General features: G+C 42.5%; 2 protein-coding genes and 1 long non-coding RNA gene across 9 annotated transcripts in view; 1 reads left to right on the forward strand and 2 right to left on the reverse strand.

The window, feature by feature from the left end:
- Positions 1-1,240: 1,240 nt before the first annotated feature.
- LOC139637577 (uncharacterized) lies at positions 1,241-7,108 on the reverse strand. 4 transcript variants are annotated; one of them, XR_011694628.1, is made up of 5 exons: positions 6,977-7,108; positions 5,888-5,975; positions 5,041-5,220; positions 4,353-4,487; positions 1,241-2,192 (listed from the first exon to the last, which is right to left on the reverse strand). It is a non-coding gene; the product is annotated as an uncharacterized lncRNA (long non-coding RNA). The 4 variants fall into 4 exon arrangements; XR_011694629.1 differs by having other exon boundaries at positions 5,737-5,975; XR_011694627.1 differs by having other exon boundaries at positions 5,566-5,975.
- On the forward strand, positions 4,849-9,870 carry cldn2 (claudin 2). Its single transcript, XM_071506385.1, has 3 exons — positions 4,849-5,083; positions 5,919-6,665; positions 7,935-9,870. Exon 3 carries the CDS (start codon positions 7,971-7,973, stop codon positions 8,790-8,792), a length of 822 nt encoding a protein of 273 aa, XP_071362486.1. The 5' UTR covers positions 4,849-5,083; positions 5,919-6,665; positions 7,935-7,970; the 3' UTR covers positions 8,793-9,870.
- A 2,757-nt stretch (positions 9,871-12,627) lies between these two features.
- rbm41 (RNA binding motif protein 41) overlaps positions 12,628-17,860 on the reverse strand; it is a 7,274-nt gene continuing 2,041 nt past the window's right edge. For 2 of the 4 annotated variants that reach the window (XM_071506378.1, XM_071506377.1), the window contains exons 2-7: positions 16,990-17,106; positions 15,846-16,047; positions 15,312-15,516; positions 14,156-14,652; positions 13,036-13,183; positions 12,628-12,910 (exon numbers count right to left, since the gene is read on the reverse strand). In XM_071506378.1, the coding sequence (XP_071362479.1) occupies positions 12,771-12,910; positions 13,036-13,183; positions 14,156-14,652; positions 15,312-15,516; positions 15,846-16,047; positions 16,990-17,106 (1,309 nt within the window). In that variant the 3' untranslated portion in view covers positions 12,628-12,770. Of the gene's footprint in view, positions 12,911-13,035; positions 13,184-13,400; positions 13,453-14,155; positions 14,653-15,311; positions 15,517-15,845; positions 16,048-16,989; positions 17,107-17,860 lie in introns of those variants that run through there. The other 2 variants (XM_071506379.1, XM_071506380.1) reach the window with 2 other exon arrangements.

Consider the following 17,860-nt stretch of genomic DNA (forward strand, 5'->3'; position numbering starts at 1 on the left):
AAACTGTCCCCATATACACATCACTTCTTTTTTTCATATCCCTGTTGGGTGATCAAACTCTGTTTGAACTCAGAAAACACTGAATCCTGCTCATCACAGTGGATCTTTGTGTCATGTTTGCCCTGTCAGTCCTCCCCCCTCTGGTCTGCACTGAGACCCACAGCTGGTTGCATCTCTGCTGTGAACTGAGATCAGAATATCCACCAGACTCATGTCTCTCAGTATCTTATCACTTATTGTGACACATTTAAAATTCTTTAAATCTTTCCATTGAGTTGCACTGATATAAAACACAGTTTCATACACAGACAAAATGACACGTTTCGACGCTGCAGCCTCTCTGATCACCTGCCTTGATGAGAGGACTGACAGATGCATTTTCATTTTCATGCTGCCCCTAAAGAGTGGAGTGATGTGTGAATGTAAGTGAATGGACTGAGGCTGCAGTTTGCTGAGTGTATTTGAATATTGCCACTGTAGAGCAGGTGAAAACTAATTGTCAAACAGATTTTCAATTTTCATTTGAATATGTGAGTATGTGAGAGGAAAACATGAGCTGGATTACTGCATTTTCACATGACTGTGACCTGGACAGCACAGGTGTTTCTGACGGGGCAGCTCACACAGGTGCCTTGAGTTTTCTTTGTTCTGTGTCCTGAGCTCGTTCTCTGTTTGTCCTTCAGCTGAGCTGCTTCCCTCCATCATCTCACCTTTGTTCCTGATGTGTTGAGTGAGGAGTTTATTTCCTTGGATTCATTTTGTTATATTTATTTTGTTGTTCAGTAGCACATCTAATCTCCTGGGTTTGTTCTCTCATGATTATTCTGTATATTCACAGTCAGAATGAAGTGATGAACTGATTTTGATCCAGAATTGTTTGTTGCTTTGTTCATGATATGATTTGACCTGTATGTTCGCTTTCTTTCATTTGACCCCTCAGCTGTAACCACTCACACCTGACTCACTGCTGAAGATTAAAGACTTTCAAATGGAACCTGCTGACTGCTTCTGCTGCTCTGCTCTGATTCATTAAATCATGTCCAGTGTCCTAGAACACATACATGTGTGAAAAATCATTTGAATAAAGTCCCTGATCGGCTTCTATACTGAGTTAAGAAAAATCATATTGGTGTCTTAGTGAATCTAGTTATGCGGCTAATATATCGATAAAGTGACGAATAAATGCGACAAAAAAAATCACAAAATCAATTAACCTTGATGTGTGTAGAAGAAAACTCGCCTCATCCTGGTCTTCACCCTCAAACAGCCCTTTGAAGTGGCCAAATTGTCCTCACATCCCAAAAATCTCCTCACTCTGTGGGGAAAATGCTTCTTCAGGCCCTCTCTATGTAGCATTTACAAGTATGCACACCACGCAGAGACATATCTATGACTCCATGTTTCATCACTGAGCAGGATTTCAATCACGCTGGGTCCAGAGGAAAACAGAAGAACACAGAGCACGTGATGCTAACAGCAACAACCTGGTGTTTCTGACCCAAGATCTGTCTCTAACATTCTTACATTTCTGTCTCTTCAGTCCCATATCGCTGTTGAATGACTGACTTTTCTGGTCTGAGTTCCCTTTCAATTTTATTATCACATGGATTTGAGTGATTATAATAACCTGGCAGTTTTCCATTTCAGTGCAAGAGACACTGTATTTATGGTTAGAGGCCTCGATATTGGGATCTAAGTAACAAGGGACCATGTTGTTCTTTGAACTGTTTGGATTTGGCTCCATCTGGTGGTAGCACAAAGAATGACCCAGTGGCACACAACTGCAGCCTGACTGCATCAGATAAGAAGCCTTCATGAGTCCCACAGCGGGGAAATTCACAAGTCATAGCACATTTGGTTCATTTCTTCACGCTCATATGAAGTAGTACACAAACAATGTTGAGTAAACTTGTTGATATTCATTTTTACCATACCATAATATTAATAACATTAAATTACATACATACATACAATTCTGATGCTTTGTACCTACAATCAAGCATCTGATCTTCCGTGTTTATCATCCACAGTACAGGAGAGGCGTCTGTTGCCACACCTTGTACCTGTGAACCTCATGTTCACCTTTCTGTAGGTGCAGGAGACTCGGAGGGCTCCATCCATAACACTCAGTGTCAGTGCAGTTGATCTTTCCACCAATGAAGACAGGGATCCTGCAGCCGCTTCACTTACTCCTGTTGGCCAGTAGTATGTGTCTGTGTATTTTTACTGTGTAAAACTTCTTCTTTTAATTCAACATCAGTCTGTTTGTTATTATGTGCTTTATTGGATTTTAATATTTGTTAAGAAAAAGAAACATATTAACATGAAGACAACAGGTTTGCAACAGAAGAGAAACACATGAGCATCATTTCACCACTGAACTAACTTCTCAGTCTGTCGTTTACTGTGTTTCCCTTTAGTTCAGTGTTTCAGATCAGGTTCATTCAGTGGGACAAACGTATCTATACAACCAGGACAAAACAGCATAGTTGCTCTGAATGCCTGTTGTAGGACTCACTCCTGCTGCACTCTATGGGGAGTCAGCCGTCAGATCCCAGGATTATCCACAATGCAGAAGTGTCAACAAATTAAATTTGACCTAATTAGAAGAAATTCCCAGAGGACATTCACAAGGCCAAAACTGCATTTTGTGAGGTGACCTTGACCTTTGACCACCAAAATCTAATTAGTTCATCCTTGAGGACATTTGTGCCAAATTTGGCCAAAATCGCATTTTGTGACGTCACTGTAACGTTGACCTTTAACCAGCCATGGAGCTGGACGCCTCAGAGACGTCACACGGTGCTGCTGTCTCCAGGTGGAACAGGGTCGAGTCCCGATGCCGCAGCTCATCCTCCTCACAGGAACCAGCTTCTTCATGGAAACACACCGTCACCAGGTGTTGACTGAGATACAAACATACACGTGGTCAGACAGCCCGCTGACTGAGGCTCTGCCCGTTGCCGGCACGGAAGCATTAAAAACAGGAAACAGAAGGGGTTAGCTAGCAGTTAGTTAGCATAGCATTAGCATTAGCATGGGGAACGAGGCGGATGGCGGGACCCCAGGGGGCCCTGCGCCCAGCCATCGCAACAGACTCACTCCCCGACACCATATAGGCTCAAATTAGAATGATTAGAGTTTGTAGAGTATGTTCACAAATAATCCCAGTGTTTGTAGTTGTAACTCAACCTTTGCAAACCTGCAGGAGAAATTCAAGTCTCATGAGAAGAAAAATTGTGCTTGTGGCAAAAAGATTTCTATTTGTTAAAAAAACAACCATGTGAATGAAACCTGAAGACATGATCAGTGGTGAGGCCAAACAAAGAGACAGACGTCTGTTTACACAAAGAGCAGAAAACTGTACAACTCAGCGTGCATCGTTCCCAGTGTGCCACACTGACAGGTACAAAGTTTAATCCTGTGTGGGAACTTTAGAGTGCAGTAAGTCGGGGGTCCCGCCATCCGCCTCGCTCCCCCATGCTAATGCTAACTAACTGCTAGCTAACCCCTTCTGTTTCCTGTTTTTAATGCTTCCGTGCCGGCAACGGGCAGAGCCTCAGTCAGCGGGCTGTCTGACCACGTGTATGTTTGTATCTCAGTCAACACCTGGTGACGGTGTGTTTCCATGAAGAAGCTGGTTCCTGTGAGGAGGATGAGCTGCAGCATCGGGACTCGACCCTGTCCCACCTGGAGACAGCAGCACCGTGTGACGTCTCTGAGGCGTCCAGCTCCATGGCTGGGTACAGCAAGCCAGCCTCCCCCCAAGCTTAGCTAATGCTAGCCAATGCTAATGCTAGCAGCTAACAAGCTAGCATGGCATGGCTAGCATTTTGCGGTTGTATTGTGAAAGGCGTTGTCATCTAGCAGGTTTTGCTTTATGGCTTTCAGCTGCCTGGCAGCTAGCACAATGGCTGGGTCCACTGGACAGCTGGGCGCTAATGATGCTATGTTAGCTAACTCCACATGTTCTATTTAGTGGCGACATCCTGTGATGTATATGTCTGTAAAAGCCCATTTATGTATGACGTTCAAATGGTTTGACTATTTAAAAATAAGTCCCCATAAGAACGCCTCCAGGGAATTTCCTCATATGAGGTAAAAAGCGTTTACCTAGACTCAAGGCTCAGGGGCAAACTGGTTAGGTTGTGGTGGCTAAAGGTCACGGTGACCTCACAAAATATGTATTTGGCCTTGTGAATGAATACCTCTGCCTCGCCCGCGCCTCGCCTGGTGCTGGCAGCAGGGCCCACGCAGGCCAGGCTAGCTGCCTAAACTATGCTATGCTAGCTAACGTCATTTTGTTTTGTTTTTTTTCCAGAAACCCCAGATTTTATATTTGAAGTGAACACCTGTATCGCACATGGCTGTAAAAACCTGGCCATCATTGGAAGGTTTAGCTGGGAGCGGGGCGAGGAGGCAGGTAGAGGGTTTTGAACTTAGTGATTGGGATTCCATGTGAGGTTTGACTGGTTCTGCAGGAAAAGCTGGAAATAAGGAACTTATTTAGTGTTTTATCAAATCTATTTTACTGCAGAGAAAGTCTTAAAAAACTATGATCTGCGAGCAGATAAGAGACGGTGAAGTTTCAGTGGATTTGGCTGCAGTGTTCAGATGTTAACATACTTGTGGTCATATAGAGCACATTTTCCTGTTTTTGTTTCACCAACAAAAGTTTGTCTGATTTTGTTATTTGATTATGTTATTTTATGTTCCTTGCATTCATTCACAGTAGGAGACCACCAGTCACAGGCTGACCTGAGCTGTCTCATTAATATGCAGTGTGTCCAGATAATGCCCCTCTGTGGTTTATAATAATGGCTCAGTGTTTCTGAGTGTGTGGACGTTGCCCTCTCAGGCTGCTTCATACGGGAAGTGACTGGATTACACGCTAATCCCATTATGATGCTGCTGCCATGTGAGGGCCAGTTTGAGGGATTAGAAACTAAAGGGTCGGGCTTCAGGATCCAGATCAGCAGCAAACTGGGTGACTGTAAATACTGACACACGTAAACAGCTGCGATGACAAATGACACTGACCGACAAGGGATCTTCATGTTTCCTCTGGGGGCACACCGCCATGGTACGTATTGTTTGTGTTTGTGACTTGGTGTTTTTGATTGGATCTCAGCACCAGCAGTCTTCAAATTGACACCACACCAACATTTGATGGATGACGATGCACAAGCAGCAGCCAAGTTTGGTGTCAGCTGAATTGAACTGTAAAGTCACAATATATTATGGCAGGCTATGGTGTCTGGAAGGACCCATCAAAAATAATTCTTTATATTTACATTGTTTAAAGTCAGATATAATAAATCGGTAGTAACATGAAAACATCCTGATGAATTAATAGATTAAATTAATGTAATAAATAAATCAGGTCAACGGAGTCACTCCACCATGTGAAATAAAATAATTAGTAAATGAACAAATGAATATGGAGTGAAGTAATGAACTAAAAGCCTGGATTCATCTGACTGAGTGAATGAAGGAAGGAGGAGAAGGTGAGTCACAAAAAGAAAAGGAAATGATAAAGCAAGGCCATGTTAACGCTCTGTTTACCTTTAGTCCGCTTCACCATCATGTGTCGCACAGTGGGAAACGTCTCAGTCGGGAAACACATAAATAAAAAACTTGTTTTAAAAGGATTTTAGTGTTTCTCCTTACTTTTCCCTTCTTGCTTCAGGGCAGATTTTTTCACTGATTTTAATTAAAAATACAAGAAATGCTCACCAGCAGTTTTGAGGATTTCTGCAGAGCGAGCCGATACACTTTTTCCAATAACATGAAAGGATAACTCTTTTCTCAGCTCTTTACTTTTCATGAAAGTAATACAGTTTGTGACCATCAAATCTTTTTCCTAATGGAAGAGATTTTACTCAACTCTTCAGGAAACTGATGCTATTCTGTTCCAGGGGTCTGCAGATGTCTCTGTTTCTGGGCCGAGCTGCTGCCGCTGGTGTTCCAAAGGTCTGTTTTGGAGAAATGACCGATGAGAGAATGATTAACGTGGCCGGCAGAGAGGATGTGTGTGTCACTGTCAGAGGTGTCAGCGTGTGTGTGTACATGGCAGGAGGTGAAGGTCTGGATAAGGGACAGAGATCTCACTCTCAAACACAGACAGCAGAACATCTGACTGAGACAGACGAGACACGGTGTCCGGGAGACAATGTGCAGGAGCTCAGACTGTAACTGTGTCTGCCGTCCTGCATTATAGACGTGTTATCTTGTCAGTCCTCTGCAACAGACAGATATAAAACTCTAAGGATTACATTTCTTGTCAAACAGCACATGTTCTCTGAGTGTTTTCTGGCTCCCTCAGTCCAATGCAGCCGGCAGAGTAAGTGCCATTTCAAAGTGCAGCAGCAGCAGCACAACAGTTGCGACTATGTCAAGGTCTGAGGAGGCAGCCAGAGTCTGATAACAGGAAAAGAAAGAAACAGAAGAACAACAGCGTTTTTTTCTACTGAAGAAGCAGGAGCAGATTCAACAGAAATACCAGTGGTGGATACAATCTGTACAGGCTGCAAGCTCTGCTGTGTCTTCATCCTCTACCCCCTCATCCTCCTCTCCAACTGGAATCTAAGCTCCTGCAGCAAACAAACAATCATATTCTCGACGAGTCCAGCGTCTGGCTCTTCCACGTCCATCATCAGTCTCAGGTAAAGCATGAATGCTGGCTCTGTGTGTGCGGTACTGTCGCTGTAACACTGACATGTGGTGTAATGTTGATTGTGCATTTGATCACAAATTATTTGAATTGTACGTGGCAATTAGCACTTGAGTTTTCAAACCAATGACTACGAACAGAGTTTCAAAAGAGCCAATCGATGGCTGCAGCTGCACTGGACAGACAACTATGTAAACTTTGGGAAACAATCTGGAAATTAATGAAATTTTACACCAAAAACAAGTCAAAGGAAGAGCAGTCATAAGGTTAAACTAATAAAAGATTTATAGGCCTATGACCTACCATTGTACCTGTTTAGCCATCCATTCATTTTTCCATGAAATGTTGAAGGTAATTTGTCTCCTCATCCACTGTATGAGCCTGTGGTTTGACCTGAGATGTAGCAGGATTCGTGGATTTGCCACATAGAACAAGTGGGTTAGTTCCTCAGACACAGACACTCACATTCACGTCATGTCCAGCAGGCTGTAATTACAACGAACTAAGCGGGAAAAATCTTTTTCATCAGCTCTATTTGGAGTCAGAGGTGACGGGAATTTCCGACACCTGCAGTATCAACGAGCTGCAGTGAAATGGTGTAGCTGGCAGTTACAGCCGGCGTTTATGTGCTTTCAGTGGTTAGCAAACCACTGCAAATACACAAAATGAGTAACTTGGGAACTTATTTGGTGTGATTACAAGGCTACAGAAGACCCCACTGGATGAATTAAATCTGATGAATTCAGTTTTATTAATTGAGAATTTAAAAAAAAGATAAAAGCATAATTTGGTCCATTTTACTCGCGGCTATCACTGGTTATTTGCTAAATCATCTTTAGCTAATCACAGCTTGTTAGCTTTCAGACTAAATGGCTGTGCTATCTTGAATACACATCTAATAAAAAACGGAGTTAATTTACAATATTCAGTTAAAGTTAGCAGAGGGTTTCTGTGTGAAGAAATCAGCCTGCAGGGTAACAAAACCAGCTGCAGGTGTCAGCGTAGCGGAGCTGAGGCTACGACTCTTGATAGTTTAGTACTGCAGTACTCGTGTACTGCATCGCGGCTGGGGTGATCCCATTGCTAGTAAAACTTAAATTAAACTATTTGGTACAGTTTAATAAACTGACCTCAACACAGCCCTTTTCATTATACTGCTCTTATTTTTTACTGTAAGGGTTAAAAATATTGACAGCCTTGTATACATTGAATATGGGTTTAAATCCATATTCCATATTTTCATTCTCTGTGACTCTGACAGGAGCTGATCTCCCTGGGTCAAGGTTCCGCTCTGGTCATGGCATCAGCTGCTCTGGAGCTGATGGGCTTCTTCCTGGGCCTGCTGGGGATGCTGGGCACCCTCGTTGCCACAGTGCTGCCGTACTGGCAGATTTCTGCCCACATTGGCTCCAACATCGTCACAGCTGTGGCCAACATGAGGGGCCTGTGGATGGACTGCGTCTACCAGAGCACGGGGTCCTTCCAGTGTGAGACCTACAACTCCATGTTGGCCCTTCCCTCTGACCTGCAGGCAGCCCGTGCCCTCATGGTCATCTCCGTAGTGATGTCTTTTCTTGCAATTGCCATGTCCACCCTGGGGATGCAGTGCACTCTCTGCCTGGAGGGCTCCGGTGCAGTTAAGAGTCGTGTGGCTGGTGCCGGTGGGGGCTTGTTCCTCACTGCAGGCCTTCTGGCTCTCATACCTGTTGCATGGACCACGCATGAGGTGGTCCAGACCTTCTACAGACCAAATATACCTGCCAGCATGAAGTATGAGCTGGGGGAGTGCCTATACGTCGGTCTGGCGTCAGCACTCGTCTCCATGCTGGGAGGGGGGTTGCTTTGTGTGTCGTGTTGGGCGGAGCAGGATGGTGGTCGTGGGAGATGGCACGGCGGAGGGTATCCGTATCCGGCAGGGGCCAGCATGCCAGGCACCGGGGTACGAACCACCTCACAAACCTACCGCAACCCCACCCTGCAGGTGGGGGGCATCAACGCACCCAGCAGGGGGCAGACACTGGTGCACAGCACCAGTAACGGCTCCCACTTGAGTACACATGGAGTCCAAGGAGCCAAGAAGCCCACTGCGGCAGGATATGACATCACAGGATATGTCTGAGGTTACTGCCACTCCATCACACCTTTAGAAATGACTTTCTGACAACTTACACTCAGTGAAATGTTTTTATACAGAGTATTTAATCAGCCGTTGTCGTTGAATCCCTGACAGAGCTGTAATCTGTCCTGGATCTTTTTTTCTTTTTAAAACATTTGTAAAATTTTTGAGGACAATTTAAAAACCGACAACCACGACACGATTGGCTGGCAGAATTATCACTGTGTATCTACACTTTTAAAATGTGCAGGATGTCACGCACTTGCACGACCTCGGTACCAAATCATCTGTTACCCACACACACACACACAGACGTGTTGAAAGTGAATGAAAACTAAACAACCCTTTATTCTGTTGTTTACAAAGTTCAGTAGAAAGTGCTGCCAGTTATAAGAACAATATCTGAAGACGCAGTTTGTGAAAAAACAATGTGAACAGTTCACGGACATTTTAAAATGTAAACACAATGAGTGACTAATCATTTAAACCGCTGATGCTGACGCTTAATTATCAAGTAACTCCACTCAAACGCCACTTGACTATTTGCTGCATCTGTAAACATTCAGGGACCTAAGGCCAACCCCGACGTTTCTACTCTGAACCCGACAGAACACAGAACTGTATCAGCTGAGCCTCTGGACTGTCCACATCAAGTGTATTCTCAAAATCTAACCGTCTCCCTGATGGTGGCTCTCTGACTGTAAAAGTTTCCAAGTATTATTGTGCCTTAACATCACGGTGTGAAAGTGTTATGTCTGTTTGGATTCTGTGAAGATCTGTTTTACTTTTTCATTTTTCTACTACTCTGATGGATTTGTATGCACATCTGCAAAAATGGATGAATATAGTGACTTGCAACTAATGAAACTCTTCTCTCACCTCTTTCTTAATGTCCAGGTATCTCCTCTTCTTTTTTGTTTTAATTGCGCTTGATGTTTTGCGCCACATCCCTGCTGATCATCAGGGATATCCTGTATTTCTAGGTCACAGAACATCCTTTTGTCAGCTGATTTAAACAAACACCAAAATTGTTTTTAGGTTATTTTTTTATTTGGAAATAAAGGCAAATATTTCTTTCTTACCATTTGTTGACCACTGTTTTTTTCAGATGGTTATGCATGTATCACAGCAGGAAAAGCACATGTGGAACTAATAAACTCGATGGTGGAGCTGTTGCATTTAGGTGTCCTGGTGAGCCATGATAATGACCAAGCATTTTCTCTACACATTAAATTTTCTAATGACCAAAAATTGGTTCTTTATTTAGATTTAGATTTGTTTTATTTTATCAGATTGCTGTTCTGCATTTCCTAAAAATCCAAGTGTAAAGTATTAACATGAAATATGCACATGAAGCCTTTTTTGTAGGGCACTTGTTGAAAGGTAAAGACTGCCAGTGATACTGGTGACTTTCGACGTTTGCTGTTTTCACAGTTCAGAGTGGGAGAAAGATCACAGCCCTGAACTGAAGGCAAACAGAAGATCAACACAAACAAACCTGAACAAACAAAGCCACTACGTTAGTCCAGTCAACGTGCAGTTTAAGTTCGACCAACAGGTGGACTGTGAGACTGAAATGCACGTGCTCACTGGGTCAGTTTACAGTCATGAAACTGTGGTAACACTTTTTAGATTTGAGGCTTAAGTACATGATCCTCTTTCAACCAGCGATTTGTGGTACAGGTTGTGCAGATCTTTATTTGGGCCTGTGCTCATTATTTTAGTGGGTCTTGAGAGGACTTGAGAACACATGAGCAGCAAATTATGCAAAGTCTTTAGGCTTCATCATATCAGAGTTTCTGCATGTTATATCATTGAGGTCATTAGCTTTGCAGGCCTCCATACAAACCTTTTGTGATCCCAGTGGAAGATGCAATGCAAAAATGCAAAGCAGTCCGTGTGGGCTTAAAAGTAATTAGAGGCAGTTTCTGCTCAGGTCTAGTATGCACTGGCTTGGTGTCGGGTGAGATATAGTTCAGATTCTAATATCAAACACTTCAGTTCAGAGGGAAACTGGAGCCTGAGCACAGTCAGGAACTGAACTGGATCAACCAACTCACATTTGACCGAGAAAACACTAAGAGATAAGTGGACGAGGGACACGCATACAGTGATGCTGTGAGAAAGACAAACACTACCTCGAAAACAGTACATACAGTAGGTTCTTTTAGTACTTCTTATCACAGATAGAGTCTGTACAATCAGGACGGAGTGAACAGTCCCTGTTTCCTGGTGCACAGGAGATATGTAGTGAATAAAAAAGATCATGTACTAACACCGACATGAACAAGACTTTAGCAATGTATGAATCACAATTATTATATGAAGTTTAATACTAGTTTGTTGTGCATAATGATGCTCTGCCAATCATGGGACACCCTGCAGTAGCAACCATTCAAAATGAGGAACGCAGAGAACAAACACAAACAACATTCACAAAGAAGAGAAATCAAGAACCAAACGACGTCGTACTGAGGAGACGACACAGTAACATGGACCAGTGTGGCTGATGGTCGTGGAGCAAACCAGCTTAAGATCTGCAAACAGGGAACTTGGTAACAACAGAATCCTAAAGTAACTGAATTCATGTCTTCAAGATACCGGATGAAGACAAGTCCTGGTATGTTGGTGAATATATTCTCAGATTTCATATTTTTGAACCAAACTGGTCCAAAAATAAGAGTCTTAGTGAGAAAAATTCAAAACAAAAAAAGGACTAAATGAAAGCAGTATGTTTCTAGCATGTGTTCCCTAAAAAAAGTGTGGCAAAGATTTTGAATCCAATATTAATTAAGAAAATGTTCACCAAAGAATTGTATTGTGCTAAAGGGTCAAATGAATCTCTGACAATAGTTTACATTTGTCATTTGGTATTTTTATTTCAATTCCAAGAGTAAAAAAATCATATTAGTCCACATGGTTATTTTTTGGTTTAAATCAAATTCTCTGCAGCAGGAAATAAGTACAACTAAACTATAACAACCAAAACATTTCTCTTTTAATGAACATTTTGGTTTGGTCTTCTGAGTAAAACTTTTGACATCTTATCATCACATAAGAAACAGAGTCTCTACACCCTGAGATTTCTTCACCAGCCATTCAGAACACAGCACATAAACAATGTCAGTGTTTGGACCGAAAATGGGATAATAAGCGACATTATAGGGATTATTATGTGTGTTATGTCTTTGTCAAGAAACTTAGTTTAACTTCTCCTTTTTCTTCCAGAAGCAGACCAACCTTTAATGACTGAATGGCTCCATCTAGTGTCCAAAAGAAGAATGACACTGAATTTCAACATGAGTCTAAAAGCGTTGCAGTTGACCTTCACACTGTCAGGCAGGGGACCTGGTTGACGGACAGATGATCTGCTTAATGAAAACTGAACATCACGTCTCCTCTGTTGTGTTCTTTATACAGCCAAAACAGTAAATCTGAGCACGTTCATTCATTCCTATCACATATTCTGAGTACATCCCTGTGACTGAAGAAGTACATGCTGCATTTATTGATCACACTGAGGTCAGAGGGTTCAGTGTCTGCATTGCCCCCTCAGGCAGTTACAGGACGAAAGGATTTGTTTGTGTCTTCAAAAATGGAAAAAGGTGGCAAGAAAATTTGGTCTCTTTTTGTTGTGGCCATTTATGAGGACATATTTGGAGGAAATAAGCAAAGACTTTTGACATTATTATTCAGTTTTGATGTTTTTCCTCTTTTTTTAATCTTGTTTGCATTTGTTCTTTTCATATTATAATTTGTTTTTATGACAGGTAATTTTAAGTCTTGTATGTAGTCTTTAAGTCTACATACAAAATAAGATTCACTTCACAATCAATGGTAGTTTGGCATAAAACATATTTATTAATATGACGAAGATCACTTTGAAAAAATAAATAATACACAATCACGTCCATCTCAGCCTGTTATTCACAACTCTGGAGGATCCATGTTGTTGTCATGAATGATCATTTAATTTTGTTTTTATTTCCTCTCCTCCTGCACTTCCTTCTCCTTCTGTTTCTCCTCTTCTTGTCGTTCACGGCCAAACTCAACCACCAAAGGTTTCCCTAGCAACCGGTATCCATGGACCAACAGCAAGGCTCTCTGGGCCGTTTCAGCATCTGCCAGAGGAAAATAAATACACCTATTAACAGGCCTAATGTGTAATCTATGACGGAAAGTTTTCGCTTTCAGGTACAAATCACCATGGTTACCGGGGCTGCATCCCTCTCTCTTGCTTTCTCACCTGGCAGAGTGATGAAGGCCTGACCCTTCATCCTTCCAGTCAGCAGGCGGTAAATGACCCGGGGCCCGTTCTCTGGCTCGAACCTGGAGAACAGCGCCACCAGCTGGGCCACTGAGGCCTGAGCACTCATGTTCTTCACACACAGCACCTACAGGGAGTCCCATCAAAACAAAAACCACCTGTTAGCCACTGCTGACACTTTCTCTTCACAACACAGCGTCGTATTCAGTGTGTACTTCTGAACCCCCCCCTGTGGTTTTTGGTGAGGTGAGGCTACAGCACAGACAGCAAATAACCACACACATCACGGGCTCTTTTTTTCTGCCTGCACGTCATGCCACTGTGACACCGTGTGCAGTATTTACCTAACCTTATGAAGGTGTGGTGTTCTGTTCGGACCTGCAGCTCTTGGATGTGCTGGAGGGAAATATAATCACAGACCACAACTATTATCGTCCTTTTCTTTGGACAGACTCAACCAAGTTCAATTTATGAGTCAGCGGTTCTCAACAGGCAGATACTGAATGTTTTAAATGACCGTGAGGTGATTTATTTCATTATAATGCTTCATTTTACGAGCATTAAGTTGTTCAGGATGACAACTGCTAATGTGTGCATCTGAGTGTGCTGCAAACATTAGCTTTAAAACTACTGTCTCTGATGTTAATCCTGTGAGGAAGTTATTGCATTTTAATTTGTTGAATGAGGATTTATTCATTTTATGACTATATACTGTCCACAGAGCTGCTGGAAATCACCAGTGCCTATTAAACTGAGGTCAGATTTAAAATTAAAGTATATACTCTACTCTACTCTGCTATTAAAATAAATAAAATGCACACTTAAATGGAAGTGCACACTCTGAGGTGATGCCTCTTCTGATGGCTACACCAGAGGGAAGAGCTGAGAGCATTTCTGAGCTGATTTTTTACACAGATTTAAACTATTTTTGAATCTCTGGACTGGTGTTCACTGGGAAATAATTATTTTTTTTACTTGTGTTTGGAAACCATCATCACTGTAGCTATCTTGAAACAAATGTCTGATGAGCTAACCACGAGGAACGTGTTGTTTACGCCATAAAAAACACTTTGGGGCTATTAGATGGAGCTGTCCACACCTTGGCGGGTTTTCCTGGCTGGTAGTTTCGGAACCTCGAGATGCTCCGGATCCCTTCCTCTGGTTCACGGTTCTGCAGGATTTCTTCGTCTGTAATTGTCTCAATTTCCCCTCTGACAGTCAGCGGTACCCCTGACCCCGCCTTCACCGCCCCACACAGACTGCCGATTGGCTGGTTTATTTCTATCTTTACTGGAGCAGCCAGTCGCGTCTGCTCCTGTCCGTCCTGAGTGAGCTGCTGCCATGTGGAATCTGAACTCGACCCTGGCTGTTCTGATTGATGCCCAGTCGTTTCCTCTGATTGGTCACTGTCTGTCTGTGAGCTTTGTGATTGGTCAGATACAGTTCTGTGTGTAGACAGGTGTGATGCTGCAGTTATTTGTCCCTCGGAGTCCAGCAGTGAAGCTTGTTGTCTCTCCTCACGGAGCACGTCTCTGTAGAGCGAGTCCATTGGATCAGAGGATGACGCCCCCTGCTGGCCCTCCTCGTTGTCTTCATCTGTGGAGTAAAAAAAAACATCAACACTGATTTTCTTTACCCTATTTCTCTCGTCTCTGTCCTTGTTTTGAACAATTTCATTTATCACAATATTAGATTCTGTCTGTTCTGATTTATTATTTCTTCCATTCAACCCGATTCATTCTGACTTTCATGTATGAGGTAATTCCAGGTGCAGAGATTTGATTGCTTGCAGATTTTATTGCCTTTGATTTGAAACATTAACCTTTTTTAATAGAAAATTTGACCAATTTCCTCGTTATAAAAAGTTTGAAAATAAAACTGATGTATGGAGGCTGTGATTTAAGCTCTGGAATGTAGAGAACATAATTTTACCTTTCTAGAAACTCTGTTCTAAAGCTGGTGTTCTAGAAACGGTCTTTTCTGTCTATTCTGCTGTCAGATGTTCAAACAGCTCTAAGTAAGAAACTCATTTAGTGTAAGTGCCTGAAAAACCTGTTCTTTCATTTATGTTTGGGTTTGAGAGACTTTTGTTTGACCTCCTCTGGAATATTTTCTGTCTTTTATCATCTCATCTCAGTTTTATCATTATGAAAATAAATAAATAAAATCTTGCTGCGTAGCTTGTCCTCCATAGTGGGTGGCAGCTGCAACCTGACGGCTCTCTCTCACCCTGATGACCCTGTAGCACTCCGTACCTCGATGGTAAAGCGCGGTGAGGAAGCCCAAGCGGTCGGTTCCCTGGAACAGCGCTCGTTCAATCTCAATCTCCCGGCGTGACAGCGGCCGGCTGCTGGCGAAGCGCTGTGGACGGGACAGGAGCTCCGCCCTGGCTTCGATCTTGTCTCTGATCTCCTGCAGGCGCTGCTGCTTCGCCCCCGGAGCCGCGCACACACCATGGGACTGTGTGGGCACAAAGTCAGGGGTCAGGCATTAGTTTGCTGGATGAGGTTTATATATAGTACGTATATCAGTGTTAGATCAGAAGTTAGATTTGAAAATCATCAGTCACTTTTCCCCAAGTTGAAAGTAAATTGGAATAAAAAAAAAAACACAAGGTGTTTCTTAGGCCTTATACTTTCAAGCAGGTAATACAGTAGAAGTTGGGGAAAATGGACACTCATCATTCACGGATATGTTTGTTTTCGTGAGGGGAAACACACAAACTGCACACATACAGGGCAAAGCATCAAACCCAGCTCCTCCTGTTCTCCCTCTCTGGCAGGTTTTACCTTCTCCACCACCTCTGGTGCATCTCTGCTCTGCCACAGCTGGATCTCAGCATCAGTGAGGCCCAGCTCCCGCAGGCTGGCCAGCTCCTTCTCCCCATCCTGCAGAGCCTGGAACTGGGACAGGCTCCTCACTCCAGCTGCCTGCTCCCCAAACGGCCGATAGAGTGTCGCCGGGGCGAAGCACTGCCTCTTGGCTACACATCTGTAAGACAGAATTTATTCCAAAATGAGATCAGTGGTGTGTATAGATGATGTGTACATCATACAGCTCTATCACCAGCAGCTGCAGTCAGAGACCGGTTCTAAAGGGACACTTTACATGGCCTAAATATTGTTTCTGATGTAGAAACTACTGATAAAAGATGCCTGTGTAAGACTCTGTGTGTAGAAAATCCTCCAGGCTGCTCTGTGGGACACTGTGAAAGTAACATAACAGAGAATTTGATTGATGCTTTTATCCACAGCAGCTCACAGTAACATGGAGAGCTCTGCAGACAGTGCTCTTTTCCCACTGATCTACACATGAACACACAGCCAAGTTTTATTCTCTCTGTTTAATGTTTGTTTATTGTAACTGTGTAACAGTAAATTCATCCAGTGACTGCTTAACTAGCAACAGAGCCATGATCTGATCCTAATCTGAGTGTTTATAAATCAAACTGATCTTCACACAGATTCATGTTTTGTGCCTGATTTGAATAATAATTTCCACATGCGTATCATCTTCTTTACTATAAACTATACTCAGGATACATTGTTGAAAAGAAATGGCTGTAACTACACTGCAAAAACATAAACAATAATTTGTGGTTCTCTTTAAAGAATTAAGTCCTTATTAGCATTTCAGATGTTTGTCAAGCTCACTTCTACTTTAACCAGCGGTGAGGTGAGCTTATGTCCTGTCGCTTGAATTTTATGCTGCTTTCAAGATCTATTGTTCAGTGTGAGAACCATGTGATTGTTTTCAGCAGGGATTTTATCTTTTACAAAGACAGGAGATCATAATGTGGTAAATTGATCGACTATTTGTCTGAGGACTGAATAAAAATGTAGTTGGCTGGAAGGATAACAGATGTGACCAATGGACACTGTCATATTTTCATGTAAACCCATCTTCTGGAGGTACAAACAGATGGTTTCTGACCGGTCGATGTCGGCATCAGTGTGGAGCTGCTGCAGCAGGAGGCTGTGTAGCTGCCGCTGGCCCTCCGTCTCCTGTTCCTCCAGCAGCGGACCATCCTCACAGGATTGCCGGCTCACTCTGACAAATTTAACACGGAGAGATCTCAGTTCAGAAACGCAGTGGGTGTTGACATAACAGCAGGAAAACGACACAACCACCACCATAAACCCAGATACAGACACTTTTTAAAACTGACCTACAGTACCACAACTGGACTGTTCGTGCATCTGACAGAAATAGAATCTGCTGATTATTATCTCAATAAATCGGTTAATCATTTGGTCCATAAAATGTCAAAAATTAGGGAAAATTTCCCATCACAGTTTCATGAAGCCCATTGTGGAGTTGTGGAATCACTAGTTTTGTCTAATTCACTCTACAATCACATAAAACAAACAAAAGAAAAAAAAAGTCCCAAGAAAACAAACCAGAAGAAGAGAAAACCCTGTTATTTGAGAGCCTGGAACTGGGGCTCTATTGTTGTAAACTGACATCCCCATATTTTATTTTTTTTTTTATACTGTAGGTACTTTCTCGATTAAAATTTCCAGAAAACTGACTAAATCACAATATGTAATCAATATCACCATAGAAAATTACATGTTCTGTAATCAATAAAAGCTCGGCAGTGGACAATTACTCAGTATATTTACCTGGGTATTATATTTCAGTACAGATTACAGATACTTCTACCTCAATACATTTTACTGCACTACGTTTATCTGACAACTGATTAACATTTTACTGAAAAAAAATGGAATAAAAAAGTGAAAAAAAAAAAAAAAGCACAGTTAAGATCACTGTCTCCAAACCTTTATGGACTGTGACAAGA

This window comes from Trachinotus anak, unplaced genomic scaffold (assembly GCF_046630095.1).
Source record: "Trachinotus anak isolate AG129_WGS33_773 ecotype Australia unplaced genomic scaffold, CSIRO_AGI_Tana_v1 ptg000020l, whole genome shotgun sequence".
NCBI classification, from domain to species: domain Eukaryota; kingdom Metazoa; phylum Chordata; class Actinopteri; order Carangiformes; family Carangidae; genus Trachinotus; species Trachinotus anak.